At 40.6% G+C, this 27,190-nt stretch overlaps 1 protein-coding gene across 2 annotated transcripts in view; it reads left to right on the top strand.

Moving 5' to 3' along the window:
- The window catches only part of ELL3 (elongation factor for RNA polymerase II 3), a 143,804-nt gene that overhangs the window by 105,098 nt on the left and 11,516 nt on the right, over positions 1-27,190 (top strand). For both annotated transcript variants that reach the window (XM_069766143.1, XM_069766142.1), the window contains 5 exons: positions 11,383-11,642; positions 12,837-12,961; positions 14,414-14,528; positions 15,786-16,242; positions 25,528-25,579. In XM_069766143.1, coding sequence (XP_069622244.1) covers positions 11,383-11,642; positions 12,837-12,961; positions 14,414-14,528; positions 15,786-16,242; positions 25,528-25,579 — 1,009 coding nt within the window. The remainder of the gene's footprint in view (positions 1-11,382; positions 11,643-12,836; positions 12,962-14,413; positions 14,529-15,785; positions 16,243-25,527; positions 25,580-27,190) is intronic.

Here is a 27,190-nt window from a genome sequence, read left to right as displayed (position 1 = left end):
ACTCATAATGGCCTGGAGAATCATAATGGTAGGTCAGTTTTAGCATTTAGTGAACCTAGCAAAAAAGCCAAACAAAAAACACGCATGGGATTGCACTTTTTTTGGAATTTCACCGCACTTGGAATTTTTTTTCCCATTTTCTAGTGCACGACATGGTAAAACCAATGATGTTCTTCAAAAGTATAACTCGTCCCGCAAAAAATAAGCCCTCACATGGCCATATTGACTGAAAAATAAATAATGTATGGCTCTGGGAAGGAGGGGAGTGAAAAACGAACATGGAAAAACAGAAAATCCCAAGGTCATGAAGGGGTTAAAAGGGCTTATGACAGTGGGTTCTCTAGTACAGGAAAGCCATTTTATGTTATGATAGTGTCTGGTTTTGGATATACAGATGGCCCATGTATGTATTCCCTAAGCTAAAATCACATCCTTTGTTGTATTGATCCATTCTTATGATCTTTTTAATTTCAGAAACATCAGTTAGTATTGCCTATATTTTATAATATGGAGACTTTCAGTCCAGCCCGTAGATCAAACCCTAGTGAGTACCATTCCCTTCACACAATACTTCTAGAATGATAGAGGCGACTCATCTATGTAGATGTTACAAGTACATTAGTTGCCATATCCTTTGTGCAGCTAAAGAAGAGATCAATTATATCATTAATATGTCTCAGTCACAATTTAATGGCTATACTTTTTGCTATTTTATAATTCTTTGTAGCACTTTCCATACATGATCCCATTAGATGGGCCCTTTGGCAGAAAAAAATATTGTATTTCCAGACATTTGTGTTTAATACAATCTCGCATCATACTATAAAAATTTATGTATGTGAACTTACACATTTTTGTAAAGACAGTGATATATATGGGTGACAGATCACTGGCGGATGGCATGAGAAGCATGTGCCACAGCAGTCCAATAATAAGTATGTTAAAATATATGTACAATTGTATATATACTGTAATGTTCAAAAGATTTATGCAGGTGTGGAAATAATATTGCACAGTAAGGATGTTTAAAAAAATAGAAGTGGTAATACCGGTAGTTTATTTTTATCAATTCACAAAATTCCAAGTGAACGAACAAAAGAGAAAATCTAACTCCAATGTACATTTGGTGTGACCAAACTTTGCCTTCAAAAAAGCATCAGTTCCGCAGCAGGACAATGACCCCAAACTTACAGCCAATGTCATTAAGAAATATCTTCAGTATAGAGAACAAGGAGTCCTGGAAGTGTTGATTTCGCCTCCATAGAGCCCTGATCTCAACAACATTGAGTCTGTCTGGGATTACATGCAGAATGAAAATATTTGTGCAAGCCCACATCCATAGAAGATCTGTGGTTACTTCTCCAAGATGTTTGGAACAACCTTCCTGTTGAGTTCTTTCTTAGGCTATGTTCACACTAGGCGTTTTTCAGTGTTTTGCTTGGTTCATCTTGTATTTTTCTGCTGCGTTTTGCTGCGCTTTTGTGCATTTTTTCCTGTGTTTTTGTCATGCTACATTTGTTTCTTGTGCTTGCTGATAAAGTTTAGTGCAAAAAAAGTATGTTTATCATTCTATTTAATCAGGTTTTGGCACAAAAAATGCTGCAAAACCTGATACTTATATATGATCCGTCCGTTACGCTATAATCCCCCCTTATTTGTAGGTGATCGAGTGAACAGAATAAGCACTGCTAGAATCAAATTTAAATTGCAATAAAAAAACTTTGATTTATTTTTATATACAAAACCAAATTTTTAAAAACATCTAGTGACCTCCGATGTGAGAGACACTCATGGCTAAGGACTCCATTAAACATCCTGAATAGAGATATGTAGTATAATGTGTTAAGGTACCGTCACACTAAGCGACGCTGCAGCGATACCGACAACGATGTCGATCGCTGCAGCGTCGCTGTTTGGTCGCTGGAGAGCTGTCACACAGACAGCTCTCCAGCGACCAACGATCCCGAAGTCCCCGGGTAACCAGGGTAAACATCGGGTTACTAAGCGCAGGGCCGCGCTTAGTAACCCGATGTTTACCCTGGTTACCGTTGTAAATGTAAAAAAACAACTACTACATACTTACATTCCCGGTGTCTGGTCATGTCCCTCGCCTTCAGCTTCCCGCACTGACTGAGCATCGGCCGTAAAGTACAGCGGTGACGTCACCGCTGTGCTGTGCTTTACGGCTGGCCGGCGCTCACCAGTCAGTGCGGGAAGCTGACGGCGCGGGACATGACCAGACACCGGGAATGTAAGTATGTAGTGTTTTTTTTTTTATTTACAACGGTAACCAGGGTAAACATCGGGTTACTAAGCGCGGCCCTGCGCTTAGTAACCCGATGTTTACCCTGGTTACCAGTGAAGACATCGCACGCCGATTCAGCGATGTCAGCGGGAAGTCCAGCGACAAAATAAAGTTCTGGACTTTCCTCAGCGACCAACGATCTCCCAGCAGGGGCCTGATCGTTGGTCACTGTCACACATAACGATTTCGTTAACGATATCGTTGCTACGTCACAAAAAGCAACGATATCGTTAACGATATCGTTATGTGTGACGGTACCTTTAGTGTACAATACTATGTTCTAGAGATGATAAACATCTCCTCTTATCAAATTATACTGTGTGCAACTCATGCTATATTTAAAGTGCATGTGCCAATTGAAAAAGGGGATATGTCTCTACAATTATCATAGACCACTACCAGGCACCAAATGGCCCGTGTTAGTCCTGGACTTAAGAGCAATAGACCCTATGCAGGCAAAATACTGCTGATAGTAACTTATGAATTATAAGCATGAAGTCTCTAGATTGTACTTACTCACTGTGTGGAGTCGATGCCGTTTCCCTCCACCCCGACGCGTGTTTCGTCCACACTTCTTTAGGGGGCTTTCTTAGGCTATGGTCACACTATGCATTTTTCAGTGTTTTGCTTGGTTTTTCTGCTGCGTTTTTATGCATTTTTCCTGCGTTTTTGCCATGCTACATTTGTTTCTTGCACTTGCTGATAAAGTTCAGTGCAAAACAATATGTATATCATTCTATTTAATCAGGTTTTGGCACAAAAAATGCTGCAAAACCTGATACCTGCATCTTTTGATGTGGATTCTCAGCGTTTTTCACCATCCATTACTTTCAATGGATGAAGAACGCTGAAAAAACGCTGAAAGAAGTGACATGTTCTATTGTGGAGAAAACCAAGCAAAGCACAAAATGCTGAGGATCAAAAAACAAGCAGAGTGCATGATATTTCTGACATCTCATAGACTTTGCTGGTACTGTAAAACGCAGCTGAAAATTTGCATTAAAAATGCATTAAAATTTTTTGCAAAATTGAGTACGAGGGTACCTAGAAGAATTGATGCTTTGATGGTATTTTCAAGGCAAATTGTGGTCACACCAAATATTTATTTGATTTAGATTTCTTTTTTGTTCATTCATTTTCACATTTTATTGATTGATCAGAATAAACTATTAACACTCCTACTTTTAAAACATTCTAACTTTGCATTTTTTTCCACGCCTGCCTAAATATTTTATTTTTCTTATAAAAGGGAAAGGAAAACATCACGAAATCCACCAATTTGGGTGCAAGCCTCGGGATCTACAGGCTTATTGGATCACATAGTATAAAATAAAACAAAACGAGGCAGCGCTCCATTGTGATAGATGAGAATAGAGGGGTTAGTCCGTTAAGACGCCGCTGCCATATCTTTGTAAATGTATTCTGTTGGCACTTGCAGACATTTTCAGGTATTTAACTGGTATTAAAAAATGCAAGAGGCATATCAGCTAACGTGAAAGAACATGAAAACCATATCTTACAGCTCTGAATGCTTATGATCGAGGAGGTGTCAGTATTAGGGCAGAGGTGTTCTGATAGTGCCATGTTTGCTAAGGGGCAGGGAGGTTGTGTGCCATATGGTATATGGCTGATTACTGATCTGTAAATTCAAGCTTTCAGCTGATGATTCATTTATGAGTGGGAAATCAAGACATATGTTTTCCGCACAGTTTGGGTGCCAATATTAGCTCAGCCTTCACCTTCAATGAAGGATTTACTGTCATTCAGTTAAGCTAAAATTCATACAGTCAGCCCGAGTGGATTAAGTACAAGCTGTGATGAATATAGACACACGTAGGATTTAACTGCTGATATGAAGGACTTCCTAGAACCCTGTCCTAAGAGCTTACATAGAGGCCTTTTAGCAAGTGATGGATGCATGTAATGAAGGCTGAGTGACGCATGCCTTCCACATTTCATCTTATTAAAAATCCATTTACCCTACTTCTCGCCCGTACATACAGGACCTGCAGGACTTTGAAAACAAAACACAGACATCATCATTTTAGAAGGAAATGTCCTACCCCTGGGATTTTCTGAGTAGTTATAGCACTACACTTAAAAGATATACAAGAGGTAGCTAAGTATAGGCGCCCTATATCCGTAGTGCAGGATAATCTTACCTAATTATTGGCAATACTGGAGGAACCCCGCAAATTGTTAGTCTCAGCTTTCATTTGTACACTAAAGCGGTTGTCCACTACTGGAAAAACCCTTTTGAGTAAGGCTAGGTTCACATTGCGTTAGTGGGTGTCCGCTAACGGACTCCGTTACATGGCGCAATTGTCGCAATTAACGCTATGTAATGGATCCGTTTGCGCACCCATTGACTGCAATGTGCTAACGGATCGCTAACGCATCGCAAACGTATGCCATTTTTGGCATGCGTCTGCGATGTGCCATTAGTTTCGGATGGACCTTGAACGCTACTTGCAGCGTTCAGGGTCCGTTCCTCGCTAGCGCAGATCGGGCATCTGCGCTAGCGGGATTGCTGAACGCAATCCCTTTTTGGACATTGCGTTAGCGCAATCCGTTAGCGTATCCGCTAAACGGATTGCACTAACGCAATTTGAACCTAGCCCCTAACGTGCCTAAAAAGGTTTAAAAAAAAGCATGTTTACCTCCCAGATCGGCATCGGCACACTAATGTAAGGAAAAAGTTCCTTGAGGGGCAACGGTGCTTTCAAGTAACTTTTCAGAAAAAACGTTTGTGTGTGTATATTGGGATAACAGTATTCCTGGCCTTTATATGACTTGTATCCTGCATTTTCATCTGTTTTTCCTCTGCAGGCGCCATCGCTACCTTTGCAATTGACTCTAAGCTGGTGGAAGGAGACTAGCTGCTGTAACCTCCCCCATAAACAGGGATATATTCCTGTTCTTTATTCCTTTATTAGCACACAGAGAAGAAATAGTAGCAGCATGGAGGGAATTATTAAGCAGTACTGAGCAGTGTAGATGTGAATCCAACTCTGGGGAAAGGTAAAAGAATTGTGTGTCTCAGTTTCTCTATTTCCTCACTGCACCTAAACCCTCCTCCCCTTCCTCACTCCAAAGAGTATAATAGCATGACTCCACAGTGAGCTGGCAAGCTTTCTTGCCTGAACAAGATGGAGCTGAGCTCTTTTTTTAAAGAGCATATCGCGTGTTCAGGAGGCAGGGGCAGAGGAAGAAGTGGGTGATAAGTGGGGTAAGAAGTAGAGTTCTATACAGTAGATTTCAGTAAAGTTTGTTGACAGTACTGTTTACAGTTCCCTTCTTAAAGGGACTCTGTCACCTGAATTGGGAGGGAACAATTTTCAGCCATAGAGGTGGGGTTTTTCGGGTGTTTGATTCCCTCCAAATTCAGGTGACAGAGTCCCTTTAAAGAAATATTTTTAACTTCTAGCAAGATGTACAGTATATGTTACTACATGCATTTCTTTTTATGACTAGTATTTGAACTTTTTTGTACCAGAAACTAACAGAAAACAACTGGTTATGATTTTCTAAACCTACAAGAAGCAAAAGTAACATAAACCGTCATGCAACTAAATAAGCAAAAAGCAAAAGTGCATTTAAATAACACAGAGTTCTTGGTAAAACTGTTTTTGATCAAAAATAGCATAAAAGCCATCCCACCTTCGACAAGGTGACCCTAATCGGGATGGCCCTACACTGTCTAATATTAAAAACCTTACTATGTGTCAGAGTATGTTTTTGTATTATGATTTTCTGCAGATCACCACAATACTTTCAATGATCCACAGTTGTCCAGAAAACTGTGCAATCCAGTGCAAACTGGGATTTGTAGAGCAGATCACCAGTATAGTATAGTAGCACTGGTGATGTAAAAAATGTAAACTGGGAACCTTGGAGAAATGTATGTGTTGCAGGGATGGGAGGAAGGGAAAGGGACATAGTTTAGAAAGGGAAACTTTATGAAAAATAAACACAGTAATTTGATTTTAGTTTTGCACTATTTATATTATTTAAATAAATTTATAGACAACTATATTTTTATGCATACATCAATCAAATCAGAAAAATTTTTTTTTTTTTGTCATTACATTATATTTTTCTTTGCTTTAGCTTTCGGTCTGAAAACTGACAAATATTATATGCTTATATGGTGCCTTTTTATCAGCAGGCAGCATAGCTCGTGTTCACATAGCGCATGGTATAAGTAGAGTTAAGAGTCTCTCTGCTTCTGCCATTCTCAGAGGGGCGTTCCACCTGAGCGGCATTGGGGGTTTAGCGGAGTGCACCTGCTTTCTGAGCATTAGCTAACAAGCCTCCAGCTAGCTCTGTCGACTCCAACCTCCACTTTCTCACTAATTACTCTTTTCAGGGCCCAATTAGCGTGTTTGTCTTTATCGATATTCTTTTCCTGCATGAATAGCCTAGCAACCTGATATGTAAGAATCGAATAGCTGTGAGAGCAGCCATTTCTGTATTTAAAGTTAAAGTATGTGTGGAATATATCTTAGCTAAGCTGGCCAGTGCTCTTGCTGTTACTTCACTAGTAAAATAGATGTTTGCTCAGAAAATTAATCAGAAGTCATTTATTCAATATATGCTGATTATTAAGACATACATATTATGATGGATAAATTAGATAAAAAAATAATAAAACTTTGATACTTGGTTCCAAAAAAACAAAAGTGGTTGCTCATGTCATGGTTGCTCATGGTTCATGTGTACAGATGGCAACATTTTAGCGCAACAAGACATATTAGACATGAGATATAACCCCTTTACCCCCAAGGGTGGTTTGCACATTAATGACCAAGCCAATTTTTACAATTCTGACCACTGTCCCTTTATGTGGTTATAACTCTGGAACGCTTCAATTGGATCCCACTGATTCTGACTGTTTTTTCGTGACATATTGTACTTCGTGATAGTGGTAAAATTTCTTTGCTATGACTTGCGTTTATTAGTGAAACAAAAAAGGACGTTTGGTGAAAATCTTGCAATTTTTCAACTTTTAGTTTTCAAGCCCTTAAATCACAGAGATATGTCACACAAAATACGTAACAAGTAACATTTCCCACACGTCTACTTTACACCAGCACAATTTTGGAACCCAAATTTGTTTTTGTTAGGAAGTTATAAGGGTTAAAAGTTGACCAGCGATTTCTCATTTTTACAACGCCATTTACGGTAGTTTAGGGACCACATCACATTTGAAGTCACTTTGAGGGATCTGTATGCTAGAAAATACCAAAAAGTGACACCATTCTAAAAACTGCACCCCTCAAGGTGCTCAAAACCACATTCAAGAAGTTTATTAACCCTTCAGGTTACTTCAGATCCAAAATGTTTTATTTTGACAAGGGTAACAGGAAAAAATGTACCGCAAAATTTGTTGTCATTTCTCCTGAGCATGCTGATACTCCATATGAAGGAGAAAACCACCGTTGGCCGCATGGCAGAGCTCGGAAGGGAAGGAGCGCCATTTGACCATTTGACTTTTTGAATGCAAAATTTGCAGGAACAATTGGCGGATGCCATGTCACGTTTGAAGAGCCCCTGATGTGCCTAAACAGTGAAAATCCCCCAGAAGTGATACAATTTTGGAAACTAAACCCCTCAGGGAACTGATCTAGATGTGTGGTGAGCACATTGAACCCTCAGCTGCTTCACAGAAGTTAATAATGTTGAGGCGTAAAAATTAAAAAAAATAAAATTTTCCCCAGAAATACGTTTTTAGCACAGAATATTGCATTTTCATAAGGGTAACAGGAGAAAATGCACCATACAGTTTGTTGTGAATATTCTTCTGAGTACGCCGATACCCCATATGTGGGTGGATACTACAAGCTGTAGAAACCGTCAGCTCTGCACTGACAGACAAACACTGGGCATGATCAGCAAGTTTCCTAGGTCTGGGGACCTGGACGTCGTAATGATGACATCGAGTCACGATGGCAACAGTCGAAACCCCACGTCCCGCTGCAGGGTCTCTGATCCAAAGGCAGAGGGGCTGTCAGCCCTCTGTCGGTTTCCGAAATGCTGCGATAGTGTTCAATCACAGCATTTCAGTCGTTAAAGTGTCGGGAGCGGTTTGTGACTGCTCCTGTCACTTAGTGCCTGCTGTCAGAATAAGCTGGCACCCAGCGGTGATCGCCTGCACACTCTCCGTGTGCGCAGGTGATTGCGCAGCAATCTGTCCCTGGTCAAATAGGCCCAGGACACATGGACGGATTATTACGTCTTATGTCAGAAAGGGGTTAAACAAAATGGGCCTGACTCATCAATACTTTGGCAAAATCCAGAATTGTGCCAAAATTTTAGACGAACTAGATTACGAGCCAGACCCTCTCATCCAACACGAGTCTCTGACCTTATAAATGCTCTTCTGGATAAATTTATCAAAAAATTCCACAGACACACTTCAGAATGTTGTAGAATTTCTTCCCAGCACTCTGCTGTAGCTGCAAAGGAAGGGTCAACTCCACATTAATACCTATGGCTTTAGACTGGGATGTTATAAAATATCTAGGCCAGTGTGAACATGCACTTACATGCTGCATGTGCACCAACTTATATAGCAGTTCATCTCTTTAGGTTTTTTATTTCAGCTTGTTTGCACTCAGTACATATAAAGGTGTGGTCTGCCTTTTCTTTAAGCTGGGCATTATATTCATGTGTTTCCCCATGGCTGTGTGTCTACTAGCCGAGTTCAGTCCTTCTCAGCAATTATTTACATGACAAATGGTAACGTGTTAATATTACAGGTTAGGACCCTCCCAATTAGGGTCATCTTGACGCGGTAGGAGGGCTTTTACATTTTTTTTTATCAAAATTATGTTAACTAAGCACCCTATATTATTGTCATGCACTATTGCTATTTATTAATTTACTGCAGGGAATTTGCTAATTATGTTTTTAACTTGGGTTTTACACTTCAGAATCTTGTAGAAAGTCTTCCCAGCAGAATAGAAGCTGTTGTAGCTGCAAAGGAGGGATCAACTCATTAATGCCTATGGTTTTAGACTGGGATGTCATAAAATATCTTATAGGTGTAAAGTGTAGGTGTCTCAATACTTTTGTACATTTTGTAATACAGATAGATAGATAGATAGATAGATAGATAGATAGATAGATAGATAGTTATTCTTTTCTCTTCATCCTTCAAGTACGGTAAGTTTAAAATACATCTGTAGGTGACATATGCTTTTGAAGACAAGAGCCGTAAAAGTAAGGAACCTGATTATGAGGAACGAGTTTGTCTGGTCTGAATAGTTCCCATGAATACAGGATAGATCAGACTTGAAATAGATCAGGGAAAGCAAATGCTCAGTGGGGTTAGAACATGTACAAGCTGGTGAAAGTAGGAAAGTGAGATTATTTACTGAGGGTTAGAACAACATATAAAAATAAGCAAGGTCACCTACCAGTGTGCGAAACGCTCGTCGGGGCTCCCTCCCGCGTCCAGGTGCAGGGTCGCTTATGTGTACTTGTCATTTTCCCTTATCATTTTTGGCCCCGTAGTTTTCTCTTTCTTTTTCTAGCATGTGTCTATTTAAATCTCCTTCCCTGACTTACTTCTTATGTGTCAAATCTATATTAGCCTAAAGTATTTACTGATCTGAGCAACCATTATGGTTGGGGGATATTGTTCCCTATAATTTATTGCACTTTGCACTGTATTATATGATTTACTTACCCAGATCAGTTCTATATGCATTGGCCATCTATATACTCTAAGTGAATTTGGGCTATTTCTGGCTTTACTCTTTGGGGTTACTTATATTGGACTATTGGCACTTTGCACTTTATATTTAATATATTAACTATTTAGCATCAACAAATATCATCCATTATTATTCATTACAACCTTTTTTTGTTTGCATTTGTTCCTTATTAATTGTACTATCTCTTATTTTGGTGCATTTATTATTTTTCTCGTCCCCCTGTGGAACCATAGATACTTTATTGCTAGTACTATTCATCTTGTCTTTATTGATATTTTGGTCCGATATTAGGGTGGTGACTGGTTTCCATGAACTGTTAGCCTACATACTTAATACTGCTAGTTTCTATATAATTTTTTATGTATTATTCTGAGATTAACTATATATGCAGCATATTTGCTTTATTAAGTGGCTACTTTGATTACAACCTGCGATATTTTTCACCTGGATGGGGCATTAGTGTGTTGCCTGTATGTCTTATCTATTGTGTCTTTTAATATTCTTTGTGTCTCCATTCATTGGCTATTTATTATTGTTTATCTGATTTATTTTTAATATATTCTGAATAAATTCATACCATTTTTTAGCTCTATTGTCCATTTTTTGTTGGGTTTTCTGAGAATACAGAGTAGCATCTGTAACCGCGCCGCGGCGCTGACTGACACTGGCTCTGCATTGGGGATGGCTGTCAGGGCCAGGGGCGCAGTTACCGCTGCCGCTCCGTATACTCAGAGCGGTGTGTAAAACAGCACCACCTCTGTGACTGAAACCAAATACTACCAGGGAGAAAAAAGTTAATTTTCTACCCGTTATTCGGCTACATGCAGTCCCCGGGGAGATTAGTAACACTATTAACCTGCAGATTAACCCCATATCTGCAGTTTAATAGTGGATTTTTCTGGTGACAGGTTCCCTTAAAGTTCGGTGTTTTAACCCCTGCCTGATGCTGTCATCATATTACATAGCAAAAGCCTGATGACAGATTCCCTTTGAGGATATACAGTGTGTGAAAAAAGTATTGGACACATCAAAAGTAAATATATTTCTAAAAGTGTTATTGACATGAAATTCTCACCAGATGTCGGTAACAACCAATCAAATCCACACAGGCAAAGATATAAAACCATACATGTCCATATATACATAAATTGGGAAATGTGTTTTTTCTATATGGTCTTTAAAATGGCAATCTTAAGTGATAGCCGTAGCCATAGACCTTGATAACGTGAAAAACACTATGTATCCTAAAAACCAAGCATGAGGTGTATTGATGTATTTGTAGTATTGAGGGGAATTGTATAAGATGTCTCATGTCCTTATAACATATTACAAAGCATTTGCATTCATTTCTTCTAGGCAAATGTGTCAAGATATCCGGTAAGAACAATATGGAGTCTGGACCCCAGAGCTCCTCACCCAGTCATCGTCCTCCAGTGTTCTTAACACCAGCAGCCAAGAAATGTAACCGAGTGAATGGAGAGCGAAGACCGCTTCAAGAGTGGCTTATTCATCTTCTAGCCTTGAAGCCGTGCCGGAAACATGACCTCATACAGCGCTTAGAAAAATCCAACATGTTTCCCAGAGATCACACAGAGCTACTGTCTGCCCTGGATGAGGTATGAATTTATTCCTGTTTATGATCGAGTTACTGAGGATTATGAACCAAAATCAACTTATCGTGTATTTTTCTGGAAACTTACACTGACGATTGCCTAACAAGTAGCTGCCGTCATACCCTGTATATAGAGAATGTACTTGCCTTCTTAGTAAAATTATGGCTGAGCCTGCTTCAGATAAGCATAATAAAAGTCCATTTTTGGGTGTTTTATGGTCACACTGGTTCCTGAGTGGTTCTACTAAACTGAATGTAGATTACTACAGAACAGACGTATAAGCCTTATATTTTTACACATTAAAATTCTTTATTGTCCAAAGATTATCTTTAGTCATTGTAAGGTCTCTTGCTTATCACGTTCCGGAGATTCAGTCTCACATACATCCTTAAGGATTATTTCAATCCATGAATCCGCATTGCGATCCAACGTAGTTGCCATTGGGTTGCCATTGTAGCAAAGGACCTGCTGAAGGCCTTCATGGCTGCCATGTTGGTACATCTGTGAAGTCTAGCCACAGGCCAATTAAATAATTAATTTAGCATATTTACTATTACATATTTTCTTTATTTCACATGTTTTAGAAGTCGAAAAAGTCCTGGGCTTTCAAGAGGCCCCTTCCTACTCCATAGTGAATATAAGGACCAGAAAGCTATCAATCAACAGCTCTATGTGGCTTTATATTTATAGGCCAATTATCTTCCCTAAACTATGGCATTAATATGAATACGTAACTTATATGGGATGTATTTTTCTGGAGAAATGCCAGTTATGAGCTTGAGAGATCTTGCCAATATGCAAATCTTGTATTAGACAGATACACCCGCTACACCCAATTAAAGGATTAACTTGTTTTTGTCTCCTAATTTGAATTACGAGGCGATAGCTGCTGAAATCATTTCATTTTATGAAAAGATTAACCTTGAGCGGTTTCATCTAAGCTCAGTGACCTTCTATTCATCTGAGGCCCCAATGAGAACAGTTGAATGAGGACGGAGGTATAAAGTTTCAGACTTTTATGACCTGATATCTAAATAACAAGGTTGGATGTATTATGATCTGTTTTATCACCGTCGACTATTTGAACCCTATTGTTTAGCATATCTATCTAGAATAGACGGCCTTCCTCACGTATCTGTAATGTGAGAGGTTCTTCGTCTAAATTTAATATCCGTGCATTTCTTTTCTAAATCCTAGGTAGGATGCTTAAGCCCAAAGGATGGCAAGTACTGCCTGAGAGAGGAGCTCTACAGCCAGGTGCACAAGGACTGGATGGGATACACCCCAGAGGAAAGGCAGCACATGACAAGTAGTCTTGGGAGGTATGAGAAACTGGCTTATTATTAACCCATTGACACCATGTTCGGCTAGTGTGACTTCAAAAAAACCACAACAGTGTTGGGAAATGTTACCTATATGAACCAGATTGCAGGCATGTGGAATCTGATTGGTAATTTCTGGCAATTTTTATTGAAGCCCATTTCAAAGGGACGTGTCAACTATCCTATGTTATCCTATGTGTATAAGGGTCTCCCAAGTCTCCCCAAGCAGATAAAAAGAAGGGCGAGCATGTTGAATTTCAATCCTTTTGTTCTTGGGTGAGATAAACCACAGCCACAAATGCATACATGTAGAGAAGTCAGGAAGAATAACAGTTGGGTGACTACTTATGGAGGTGTATAGATAGTTTAAAGGGTTTTGTCCGGAACTTATTTATTAATGACCTACCCATAGCATAGGTCATCTGTATAAGACCAGAGGGGATCCCATAGCCGCCACCCCCACCCATCAACTGAAATCTGCTCTGTCAGCAGCCAGATGTAAGCATGTATGGAGCAGAACACCGCAGATCCATACACTGTTCAGTGACAAGTATTGCAATTTATCTCCCAGTAAGGTCCGGACTGTGACCCAAATAGGCTAGAAGGTAGGGTCCATGACTAGGAGGCATGCCCAGGCTGTGGGTGGGTTTTATATAAGGAATCTATGTTATGAAAGGAGGGACCCATGGCAGGAGGTGTATTAAAATGGCGTTTGGTATTGAAGAATGGGGTAGGGTCACAGGGGGAAATAGAGGGGTTGTGGCAAAAAACAAGGACGCACCTGATTGGTGGGAGAAACGGGGTATATATGTTGAGGAGGGATGGTTAGGGGCTGTCCGTAAGTAGAGCACCCTTCCACCCTTTAATATAAATGTGAGTGATGGTTTTGGCCTTTTGTGAGCTATTGTGTGGCAACACAATAAACACTACAGAAAGCAGACCAGCAAGTGACACATCAATGAAATCAGGCTTTCTGTCTGTACGTTATGTTGCTCTCACATTAGGTAGCAAATACCTGGTGATAGATTCCCTTTTAGTACCTGATATACATGCTGAAGCTCTGACTCCTTCTCTGTAAGCCATGGGCAACCTTCTTCATGTCGGAGTATATCCGTGACTGATCTATAGCTGTGGTTTCCTTGCAGTCTGTGTGCTTAGGAGGGCATGGCTGTCACACAGAGGTTTTGTACACTTGATTAATTGAAGTTTTAATCCCGGAATAATGTCTGTGGACTGCAACTTGTAGTCTTACATTTGTCATGAAGCTCCATCAATCACCGGAAGGTTGGGGTGAAAGCAGATGTTGCTCAACCCTTCCTCCTGTTTATTATGTGGCACGCACTTGCCTACAATGCATTTATCTTTACTGCAATTATTTAATCACACCCAAGTCTTATAGGCTTTTTTCTCACAGCTTTTACAATTGTTTTCTTTCATTTCACAATGTTGTAGGAAACATGCAAGCATTTCTTCATCACAGAATTACCAGCCTACTGCTGAGAGGGAGCGAACGCACCACGGCCTGATATCTACCCATCCCGCTGCCCGTCACAGGCCTCCTGATGGTGTAAGTTATGGTTACCCACGAGGAACCCAGCCCTTAAACATTGTGACTTAATGTATTTCAAATCATATGTATATTATTATTGTATTCATTCCCTCACATTACTGTTTGATATGTTTTTTTAGTACATTCATGTGCATTGTACATTGGACATACGTAACAAGCTGCGCAGTTTCACTAATACAATGGTGCGCGCTGTCCACTTATTGACACTTTACTAGGGCAGGTTCCTAGTCTTCGCATCTTTCGGATTCTGATATTTTACACTATGAGCACCCATTACAAAGACTGACACTTGGTAGATGTATTTGTATATTTGTCAGCCATGACAGAAATGAGGACCTCAGTCTCTACACATCAGGTACTGCTAAATATTAGGGGGTCCACATGCTGTTCTTAGCTTGCACTTATCATTTTGCAAGAAGTGCAACTTTTCTGCTGTAATAAATGCTTGAATGTGGCAAGCAATGCAAAACTCTGCTTACTGAATACTATATTGATTAGATGTGCTGGAATATATTAATTAGACCTAATTGTCAGGACCCCAAATGATCCAAACAAAACAGCTCTGTTCTGCTTTATTACCCAGTGAACAACACCCCTTTTATTGATCCAAATAATTAGCCATAAATAAAAAGGCCCATATCTCTGAAACTGTATGTCGGATTTGGAAAAAAAAAAACAAGGAAAAACTGGTTTTCTATGATCTTGTGACCAGTGCTCTTTAAAGGGAATGTATAGTCAGAAAATGATCTATTATTTAAATCAGGCTTTTATGATAAATGTATTTTTTTCTTTTCCATGTCACTAACTATAGAAATAATAGGAATCTTAGGCCAAGTCTAACACTAGCTTCACCGTCCATACAGATGTCTTTTCAACAGTCTCATTATCATCACATTCAGGATTACAATGAAAAGTAACCCTCCCACATGCAGTAGGTGGGACAGGTCCGCCATTACAAATGTTACAGCTCATCACCTCCCACTCCCCTCACAAGGACCTTTTCTCAGATTATAGCACGTCCAGTTTATGTTGTTGATGGGAGTGGAACCTGGTGTTCACACAATCACCCAATGTCGGGATCAGTGGAAGTACCAGGAGTAGTACCCCCCGCTGACCAGACTAGTATGACTTTTTTTTAATAAATATGTTATTTAAATCATGGGGCCGCTCTCAAAATAAAACATTAGTATTAGGATTTGCCTTACACCCATTGTTCTGTATGTTTCACATATTGCTTTATGTGCTGACTTTCAGAAACGTCAGGTGGAAGGAGATCTCGCCGAGAACAAAAATTATAAAAGAAGATCTTCACAACTGGAGAGTCATTTACATGGACGACATACTGCTTCTCTATCCACTTCAGACTCATCAAAATCCAGACATCTTCTGTGTTCTGAAACCAGCAAACTCTTAGGATCAATCCCTGAAAACCACAACGTTGTGTCAGAACAAAGTCACAAAAAGCAGAAAGCACATCAGACATTGCACAAAAGTCACGACAGAGAAGCACATAAAAGGACAAAGCTTTGTGATGAGTCAGGAAAGGAAAAATTTAGACCGGAGACAAGTCCCCTATCTCACCTTGGAAATAAGTCAGACTGGCACAAAAATGAGAAGAGAGATCATGAATCCAGTGAAGAAGAAGAAGAGGAGGAAGATGACTGGGAAGAAGAAGCTCTCATGCTGGAAAGATGCCTCACATCTCCTGAAGGTAAGCGTGGCCATGAATTTACTCACTGTGGTATTAGTCTGTGACCTCAAATGGCACAATATCATTATCAGACTTCGAATATTAAGATGCCAGTACTGTGTAACCCCAAATGTCGATATGTACCTTTATTCTGAGAGTCCTAATCCAAGAATGGTATCATACAGAACACCAGAATGCCATGCCATTGAAATTATAACATGCTATTAATGACAGCATAGCATTACTCTTAGATCCCAAATGTCAATGTGAGATATCATTGTGAAAACCAAACACCTGCCATAATTTTGAATGCTCAAATGCCAAGGTGCCATTATTTTGAATGCCAAAATACCAAGATGATGTGATTTTGAATGCCAAAATGGCAGTGTTCCATAATTCTGAATAATCAAATGCTAGTGTGACATTAGTCATAAACCCCCAAAATGATAGCAAGCCATTAGTAAATCCCCAACATCGATGCATTTTGGGAGCAGGAATGCCAATCTACCATTTTTCTGATAGCCCAAATGCCAATATGATATTAATATTAGATACCTATTATATTAATATATTATCTATGTATGTGCAATGCACAATATACTGTATTTAATGGGGAAGTAATGCAAACATTGGATTATTCCTGCATGATACAGATGGGCTAATCTGCGTCTGCTTTCAGGTGAGTCATTCGGATTGATTGAGTTACGCATGACTCATCTCTGGGTAGCCATGAATCTCAAACATGAGGACAACAGAAGGAGTCTTACTGTACAGTCTTGTAGCTTAATTGCAAAATTCTAAGCATTTTGAATATATATATACAGTTCAGAGCAAAAGTTTGGACACACCTTCTCATTTAAAGATTTTTCTGTATTTTCATGACTATGAAAATTGTAAATTCACACTGAAGGCATCAAAACTATGAATTAACACATGTGAAATTATATACTTAACAAAAAAGTGTGAAACAACTGAAAATATGTCTTATATTCTAGGTTCTTCAAAGTAGCCACGTTTTGCTTTGATGACTGCTTTGCACACTCTTGGCATTCTCTTGATGAGCGCATTCTCTTGATGAGCTTCAAGAGGTAGTCACCGGAAATGGTCTTCCAACAATCTTGAAGGAGTTCCCAGGGATGCTTAGCACTTGTTGGCCCTTTTGCCTTCACTCTGCGGTCCAGCTCACCCCAAACCATCTTGATTGAGTTCAGGTCTGGTGACTGTGGAGGCCAGGTCATCTGGCGTAGCACCCCATCACTCTCCTTCTTGGTCAAATAGCCCTTACACAGCCTGGAAGTGTGTTTGGGGTCATTGTCCTGTTGAAAAATAAATGATGGTCCAACTAAACGCAAACCGGATGGAATAGCATGCCGCTGCAAGATGCTGTGGTAGCCATGCTGGTTCAGTATGCCTTCAATTTTGAATAAATCCCCAACAGTGTTACCAGCAAAGCACCCCCACACCATCACACCTCCTCCTCCATGTTTCACGGTGGGAACAAGGCATGTAGAGTCCATCCGTTCACCTTTTCTGCGTCGCACAAAGACACGGTGGTTGGAACCAAAGATCTCAAATTTGGACTCATCAGACCAAAGTACAGATTTCCACTGGTCTAATGTCCAGTCTGTCAGTCCACAAAAATCTGACTGTACTGAGATGTCATCCAACTGCGATGATTTTTTTCCATTGATGCAAAGACAAGAATGGCAGAGTACGATCCAATCGGATGCATCTCGTGCATGCTGTGATTTTTTTTCTTTGGTCCAAGCAAAAAAATCAAACATCTGCACGGCCATAGAGAAGAACGCTGGGACAAATACTATCCGTCAGGATATTTAATGTTGTGTGCACAAGGCTTAAGGCTTGTTACACATTCCAATTTGAAGATAACTTAAGTTCTCCATCTTCTCTGCACCTGTGATTTTCTCATGCAAAATAATTGCATCACGGCACGATGACACTCGGCTCAAACCGATGCATACTGGCCAGAAAGAACACGTTTCGGTGCTGTCTGGCAAGAGACCATCCATGGTAGTGTTAAAATGTATGCACTTAGCTTCAGTTGGGCTACTTATAGCCATGATGGGAGCACCAATCCACCTAAGGCCTCCGCCGATCACAGGAATTCCTCAACAACACAAGTAGACATTGTTGAGTTACAGTGGGGCAAAAAAGTATTTAGTCAGTCAGCAATAGTGCAAGTTCCACCACTTAAAAAGATGAGAGGCGTCTGTAATTTACATCATAGGTAGACCTCAACTATGGGAGACAAACTGAGAAAAAAAAAATCCAGAAAATCACATTGTCTGTTTTTTTAACATTTTATTTGCATATTATGGTGGAAAATAAGTATTTGGTCAGAAACAAAATTTCATCTCAATACTTTGTAATATATCCTTTGTTGGCAATGACAGAGGTCAAACGTTTTCTGTAAGTCTTCACAAGGTTGCCACACACTGTTGTTGGTATGTTGGCCCATTCCTCCATGCAGATCTCCTCTAGAGCAGTGATGTTTTTGGCTTTTCGCTTGGCAACACGGACTTTCAACTCCCTCCAAAGGTTTTCTATAGGGTTGAGATCTGGAGACTGGCTAGGCCACTCCAGGACCTTGAAATGCTTCTTACGAAGCCACTCCTTCGTTGCCCTTGCGGTGTGCTTTGGATCATTGTCATGTTGAAAGACCCAGCCACGTTTCATCTTCAATGCCCTTGCTGATGGAAGGAGGTTTGCACTCAAAATCTCACGATACATGGCCCCATTCATTCTTTCATGTACCCGGATCAGTCGTCCTGGCCCCTTTGCAGAGAAACAGCCCCAAAGCATGATGTTTCCACCACCATGCTTTACAGTAGGTATGGTGTTTGATGGATGCAACTCAGTATTCTTTTTCCTCCAAACACGACAAGTTGTGTTTCTACCAAACAGTTCCAGTTTGGTTTCATCAGACCATAGGACATTCTCCCAAAACTCCTCTGGATCATCCAAATGCTCTCTAGCAAACTTCAGACGGGCCCGGACATGTACTGGCTTAAGCAGTGGGACACGTCTGGCACTGCAGGATCTGAGTCCATGGTGGCGTAGTGTGTTACTTATGGTAGGCCTTGTTACATTGGTCCCAGCTCTCTGCAGTTCATTCACTAGGTCCCCCCGCGTGGTTCTGGGATTTTTGCTCACCGTTCTTGTAATCATTCTGACCCCACGGGGTGGGATTTTGCGTGGAGCCCCAGATCGAGGGAGATTATCAGTGGTCTTGTATGTCTTCCATTTTCTAATTATTGCTCCCACTGTTGATTTCTTCACTCCAAGCTGGTTGGCTATTGCAGATTCAGTCTTCCCAGCCTGGTGCAGGGCTACAATTTTGTTTCTGGTGTCCTTTGACAGCTCTTTGGTCTTCACCATAGTGGAGTTTGGAGTCAGACTGTTTGAGGGTGTGCACAGGTGTCTTTTTATACTGATAACAAGTTTAAACAGGTGCCATTACTACAGGTAATGAGTGGAGGAAAGAGGAGACTCTTAAAGAAGAAGTTACAGGTCTGTGAGAGCCAGAAATCTTGATTGTTTGTTTCTGACCAAATACTTATTTTCCACCATAATATGCAAAAAAAATGTTAAAAAATCAGAAAATGTGATTTTCTGGATTTTTTTTTCTCAGTTTGTCTCCCATAGTTGAGGTCTACCTATGATGTAAATTACAGACGCCTCTCATCTTTTTAAGTGGTGGAACTTGCACTATTGCTGACTGACTAAATACTTTTTTGCCCCACTGTATGTCTGGATCACAACAGCCAAGATTGAGCAGACGATTGCGCGTATAGCAATACATAATCTTATTATTGGTAATTCAGTTGAATCTTTAAAAATGTCCTTCATTCTTCATGCCTTAACCACATCGGTTTTACACCATGCATCCAAAATAAGGGAGGCAGGGTTGGATATAAAAGTCACATGGTACTTCACCAATATGGCAGTATAGTGGCTCAGCTACCAGTATGGTTACTTTGCAGCACTGGGATTCTGGGTTCAAATCCCACCAAGCACAAAATCTGCATCATGTTTCTATATTCCCCCTTATGCATGTGAGGGTTTTCACCATGCAAGGGAATTAAGATTGTTGACCCCACTGGGAAAAGTAAACACATCGGCCCCAATTCAACAAGACTGGCAGTTACCGTGGAGGGGTGGCATGGAGTGCAGTTTGTGGCATTATTGACTAGCAGGGATCATTGTTCTGCCCACTATGCTGGAACTGGACAAAAGTCATAAGACTCACATTGCACAAAAAGAATTGCAACTTTTCACAGCTTTCTATGCCAGTTTTTGGGTGTAAAAGCTTTGATAAATCAGGGTCAAAGTCTGTAAAGTGTTGCGGAATATGTTGGTGCCCTGTATATGCGAGCATAATAACATGCATTGAAGACTGTAACGCTATAGTTGCGGACAAGCACATATGGGCAGGTGCATGAAGCCTAGACACCTGCCTCCTGTATAGCGATAGCGACAGACCCACGTCATCAGAGAGAGTCATAATTAATGAACAATGTATAAGGAAAAATGTAAGAGTAATGGATATAACACTATTCATCTTCCACGCCTGCCTTAGGCAAACAGCATTGCTTGCATTCAGTTCAGCCTGTGTGGCTACATTTTAAGTGGATCCTGTGCTGGATCCTGAGAAGCGCCTATTTCAGCCAGCTATTGTATCTTGTGGTGAGCTCCACTATTGTGCCTGTGTGTAAAGTCCTGGACCGGGGCTGTACACCTTTACTGCACATTGTCCCAAAGCAAATATGAGCTGACAATGTGCATGTCGCTTCACAGTGTCTAAAAAGAGACAATCCAAGAGCAATCAGGCATGAAGAATGAAGACGCTAGCTCTTTAGAGAAGCAATACGATCCTATGGAGGAAAACTCAAAATGATTACTGACAGGTAACCAGACTAGATTTAAAGAGAAATAAACAGAAAAAAGTGAACTGGAGTATAAGTTGGTATACATGAAAAATAGGAGCATGTTCACACTGGCGATAGAACAGACAAATCCTAAGAAAAAAAACAAAGTAAAAAAATACCCTGCTGTAAGTAAATAAGTGAAAGCAATAGTGCATACATATAAATAACATTGGGTACTTAGTAAACACCATTTTTTATTTTTTAAAAAGCATAAAAGTCATCCCACCAACGTCAAGGTGTTCCCAAGTTCAGGATGGCCCTAACCTCTAGTATTTAAACCTGACCAGGACCAAACCAGACTAGAGTTAAAGAGGTTGTCCACTAATTGGACAACCCCTTCTCATTCCCTAATTTTTCCCCTTGTAAAATAATAGCAGCCATATTCATCTCCGGTGCCAGCACCGTTCCAGCAATGTTGGTACTCGCTCTTATGGTGGTCACGTGACATTGTTAGCAGCACTGGCTCTTACAGAGATCGCATGATATTATTATCAGTACTTGTTTCTCTCCCCCTCCTTCGGATGAATAACGTGCATCAGGAAGAAGTGTGATTTGTCCAAAGGAGCAAAGAATGAAGCCAGTGCTGATTGGCCGCAGGGATCTCGTTACAAAACAATATAAGGATGTAGAAGGGGTTGTCCAAGTAGTGGAAAACCTTTTAAAAGGAGACTTAAAGGCCACGCAGTTTCTATAAAAGTGGGAAAAAACGTGTTCCTTGTTGAGTTGTAATTGCCGAAAACTCCAGTCCAGGTGATGTTGCTGTTGTGATGTGTTCTTGTGACACTTCTCGTTGTCATTTGAGGAAAACTTTGTATGTAATAAAGGAGTGCTGCCAGGCGGTGGTGGTCTGAGGTGGTCTAGAAACAATTAGGGAGGAGTGTGATCCAGTAATATGAAGGTTTTCAGTCTCAGATATAAAACATAGCGTTTATTAAGACATTAAAAGAATTACAATTACATTGTGCAACTCAAATGGTAGAAGCATTAGTATCTGAGCCTTCATATCGTTGGATCACACTCCTTTCTAATTGTTTCTGCTGCAGCTGCTCTGGCTTGATCCAGGTGACGCTCTGGATGTTCTCAATTCCTCACACCCAGACTACATTTATTTCTGCATTATAGTTCTTAAACCCCAACCATTTAGTCAAAACTCTTCTTTAAATTACGCAGTTACTCATCTGTTGCGCCAACAGAGTGACGTACATGTTCAATAGTAAGTAAATGGTAGGTACTAGTGATGAGCGAGTATGCTCGTTGCTCGGGTTTTCCCGAGCACGCCCGGGTGATCTTCGAGTATTTGTAAGTGCTCGGAGATTTGTTTTTTTTTTGCCTCACCTGCATGATTTACAGCTGATAGACAGCTTGAATACATGTGGGGATTCCCTAGCAACCAGGCAACCCCCACATGTACTCAGGCTGGCTAGCAGCTGTAAATCATGCAGCTGTGTCAACAAGAACTAAATCTCCGAGCATTTACAAATACTCGGAGACCACCCGAGCGTGCGTGGGAAAACCCGAGCAACGAGTACACTCGCTCATCACTAGTAGGTACACTTTAAATGCTTTTATTTGGGGCTAAAAATTAGTTTTGGTAATTGGGTTTTATTAAACATTTTGCACAACTTGCCTTCTAAAGCCTCTATGTTGCATTGTCTACTGCTGGCTGCAGAATGAGACAACTAAGAATTAGTGATGGGCGAACGTTATCAGATAAGCGTGGTCGGATAAGCGTGGCCGGATAAGCATGCTCTGCTGCTGAGTGACTTTGGCGTGCTCGAATAATATGTTCATTTCCACGCGCCTTCATGTCTCACGGCTGTTCGACAACCGCACCACATGTAGGGATTACCTAACAGCTGCGAGACATGCAGGTGAGGGCACTCGAACATATTTTTTGAGCCCACCGAAGTCACTCAGTTAGCTCCCAAACATGGCCAGATAACACCTTACCCAAGCATGTTATTACGGTATTATTATTACCTTTGTGCAGCCCTGCGGAAAGCACTATCTGAAAAGCCTGATGAAAGCAGAGCTTAAAGGTGCATTTACACCTGTCAATTGCGGCTGTTTAACGACCATAGAGATTGTCTGTTTACAAGCCCATCAGTGGCTGTTTAATTGCCAGTTTAGGCAGTCCGATCAGACGTCTGTCTGCACAGATCATTCTTTAATCTGCATGATGATGGGGTGTAAATAAGTATGATTTTAATTCCGGAATGAATTAACCAATCACCCAACGAATGAGCGTTTTACTCCTTTGTTTGGCGATTGCCAGCATATTTACACCAGTAAACAATCCCAATTATCAGCTTGTCTAAATGGGGCTTAAAGGGGTCCTCTGGGGAGATAAAAACAGTTGTGTACTGTCTCTATCCTCATACATCATAAAGATGAGATGCCAAGTGCACTTTAATTGACTGTAAAACCCTTGTAATTCCTTATGACATCAGCTGCTCCTTACTGCTCCCCCCTCCCAACTAGGGCCTGCCTGAGAAGAGGGGGAGTGAAGAGAAACAGCTATTATCTCAGCATCTCATCTTTATAGTGTACAAGGGCAGAGACAGTACAAAAAAATTGTATCTTTCTAGGGTACCCCTTTAAGTTGACCCTTTTGTGACATGGTGATATTACGTTTTTTTCCTTCACTTCTTTCAAGAGCCATTTTTTTTTATTTTTCTCTTAATATAGCCCAATGATGGCTCCCACCAGGGCCGGACAGGCCATCTGGCAGTTCTGGCAAATGCCAGAAGGGCCTGTCTGGTCATGGGCTGCCTTCTCTGCTACGTTGTTAACAGAATTGGCATTCTCAAGATACCCATACTGTTAAGAGTTGTGATGGAGCACAAAGTCGCTGACTCCGTCACTTACCCCAGCAGGCCACGGGTATCATTAGAAATATTGGTCTTGTAGAAAATCTTCCTTTCCTCCATCCAGGGTAAAATTAGTAATATATCCCATCTGGTTCATGGAGACGGGGGACAACATGGGCCTGTGTGATTTCAAATGCCAGGGCTGAATTTCAGCCCCAGTCCGTACCTGGCTCCCACATAGTGTACTTGAAAACAGAAAAAAATATTCCAAGTGCTTTGAAATGGCAAAAAAAAAGTGCAAATTCACAATTTTTTTTTGTTTTTTATTTACCATGTTCACTATATGGTAAAACTGACCTGGCAAGATGATTTTCCAGATTAATACAAGTACTCAAATACCAAACATGCATAGCTTTGTTATTCTTTTTTAAGTGGTGAAAACAAATTTCGAAAGAAAAAAATTGCTTTTGTTGCCATTTTCAGAGACCTGTAACATTTTCATTTTTCGGGACATAGGCAGGGCCGGACTGGCCATCTGGCAATTCTGGCAAATGCCAGAAGGGCCTGTCTGGTCATGGGCCACCTTGTCTGCTACTTTGATAACAGAACTGTTGTGTTCAAGACACCCATACTGCTAAGAGTTGTGACGGAGGTATTATTAGAAATATTGGTCTTGTATTAAATCTTCCTTTCCTCCATCCAGGGTAATATTAGTAATATATCCCATTTGGTTCATGGGGACGGGAACAACATGGGCCTGTGTGATTTCAAATGCCAGGGCTGAATTTCAGCCCCAGTCCGTACCAGGACATAGGGCTGTGTAAGTCCTTATTTTTTGCGCCCTGAGCTGATGTTTTAGGCCGGGGTCACACTTGCAAGTTCAATGTGAGAAACTCACGCGAGGCTCTCACATCAATACCCGGCGCTGCCGCCAGCACTCAGGACCGGAGTGTGCGTCTGCAAGTATTTCTATGCAGCTGAACGCTCCAGTCCCGGGTATTGAGGTGAGAGCCTCGCGTGAGTTTCTCACATTGAACTTGCAAGTGTGACCCCAGCCTTACTGATACTATTTTGATGTTTGATCACCTCATTGCACGTTATTGCAATGTTTTACATTTTGATAGATTGGACTTTTACGAATGCAGCAATACCAAATATGTTTTTTTTTATTTTATTTTTAATGAAGCAAAAGGGCCATGAATTGAATGTTTGTGTTCACGTTTTCCTGTATTTAATAGACCCCTTAGTGGACGTTAACCAGCGATTGTCTGATCGCTTGTGCTACACATCGCAGTGTTTCAGCACTTTTTTTTGTAACAAAGTGCTGGATTACCTGCTGTCCGTTGCATTTTCTCCGAATTGCCTAAGGTTGGACAACCCCTTTAAGAGACAGAGTTATTGGTGACATAGAGATATAACTGCAGTCACACCTGAAAATTACTGGTGGTGACGTGTGCCAGGGGGTACAGTACATGGCAATATACTATATTATATACAGTACATTATTGAATTCTGTATATTGCAACTCTTTTGCTTTTTACTTTTAGAAAAAGAAGAATTTTCAGCGTCACCCTCTGAAGAAGTGACTGACTACTTCAGGTAGGTTATTCATGTAATAGTTTTTAAACTGGTCACTGTGGTTACAACAAATGTTGCATACAGCAATAGTACAGGCAAATATAAGAAACTTAATAATATATTGTGCTCAGGGCAACACACACTGCCAGCTCAGGCAGAGATCAGCACACAGCTGCCTATAGAAGTCTTTGCAAACTGCTGTCTTTTACAGCCAAATATTTCACGTTTTGACTCATCAATCCACAGCACTTCCTGCCATTATTTTGCACCCCTTTTGCTATGTTTTTGTGTATAGTTCAGCCACTTGGCTTTATTTCAGTGTGAAAGGTATGGCTTTTTTTTTGCCACATTTCTTCCATGAAGACCACCTCTGGCCAGACTTCTCCAAACAGTTGATGGGTGTATCTGGGTCCCATAGGTTGCTATCAGTTCTGAGCTGATGGCACTACTGGACATCTTCCGATTTGAAAGGGATGCAAGAATAAACTGCTTTTCACCTGCTGCACTAAATTTCCTTGACAACCACTACGTCTACAGTCCTCATTGTTGCCCATTGCTTGGTTTGTTTTTTTTAAAGACCTTGATCAGCACATCTTGAACCCCCAGCGAGCTTTGAAATGTTTGCCTGGGAGACACCTTGCTGATGTAGTATAATTACCTGGTGTCTTGTTGCTGTCCTCAGTCTTTCAATGGAGTATTATTACCTGTGACAACTGCTTAAAAATCATTGAATTTATTCTATTTTAAATGGGTTGATCCGTGCTCAGAAATCACATCCCCTCTGTTGAGTTGATCATGTGGGTCTCACAGTTACTTGAAACATCCACTAGCTCGTAATGTCCACAGCAACAATTAAAATGAATGTTCATTTGTCACCGCAGTATAATTTAGCTGCGCTTCTCAGCTCGTAAATATCATACAGATCAGATTTGCAATAATGTATCCACACAGTACATGAACAAAACCCGTGCCCACGACTGCAGCATCATTTGGGCCTAATTTATCAAAACTGTCTAAAAGAAACCGTCTGTAGTCCATAGCAACCAATCAGAACTCAGCTTTCATTTTCCAAAAGCTCGTGCGACATGAAAGCTATACTGTGATTGGGTGCTAAGTTTTTCTTTTAGATAGCTTTGATGTATCTGTCCCATAAAGAATGTGATAAAGATAGATGGACACTTGTAATACAATTTTATTATACAGTGTATATGCCTAAATATCTACATGAACTTACAATCCATAAAAAATGCAATCCTCTAATCTACAACTAATTTCCAATTTCAACTACTGTGTTCACAAAAAAATATTCAAGCAGGTTCTGTGAGGTGGTAACACACTCCATAATGTGTGCATGATATGGTGTCCCTTGCTGATTGCGTTCATTAACCCTGCTAAGAGACCCCCTTGGCTGGTGACAGAAGTAATTTTCAAGGTTAAGTACAGTATGTATAAGGAGATAAGTCTCTTGGCGCAATACGCAGAAACAGAAGTTTAACTCCTTCCATGCCGAGCAGCCACATAGATGGGGCGCTCGCTAACATATCAAGATGTATAAGTGCCAGCAATAGCAGAGTCCTAGGCTTCAGCTTCTGCTCAATTACTTTTTCAATCATTTACATGAATAAATGATTG

The sequence above is a fragment of the Ranitomeya imitator genome, chromosome 4 (assembly GCF_032444005.1).
Source record: "Ranitomeya imitator isolate aRanImi1 chromosome 4, aRanImi1.pri, whole genome shotgun sequence".
Classification (NCBI taxonomy): domain Eukaryota; kingdom Metazoa; phylum Chordata; class Amphibia; order Anura; family Dendrobatidae; genus Ranitomeya; species Ranitomeya imitator.
This window is presented reverse-complemented; position numbering and strand designations above follow the sequence as displayed.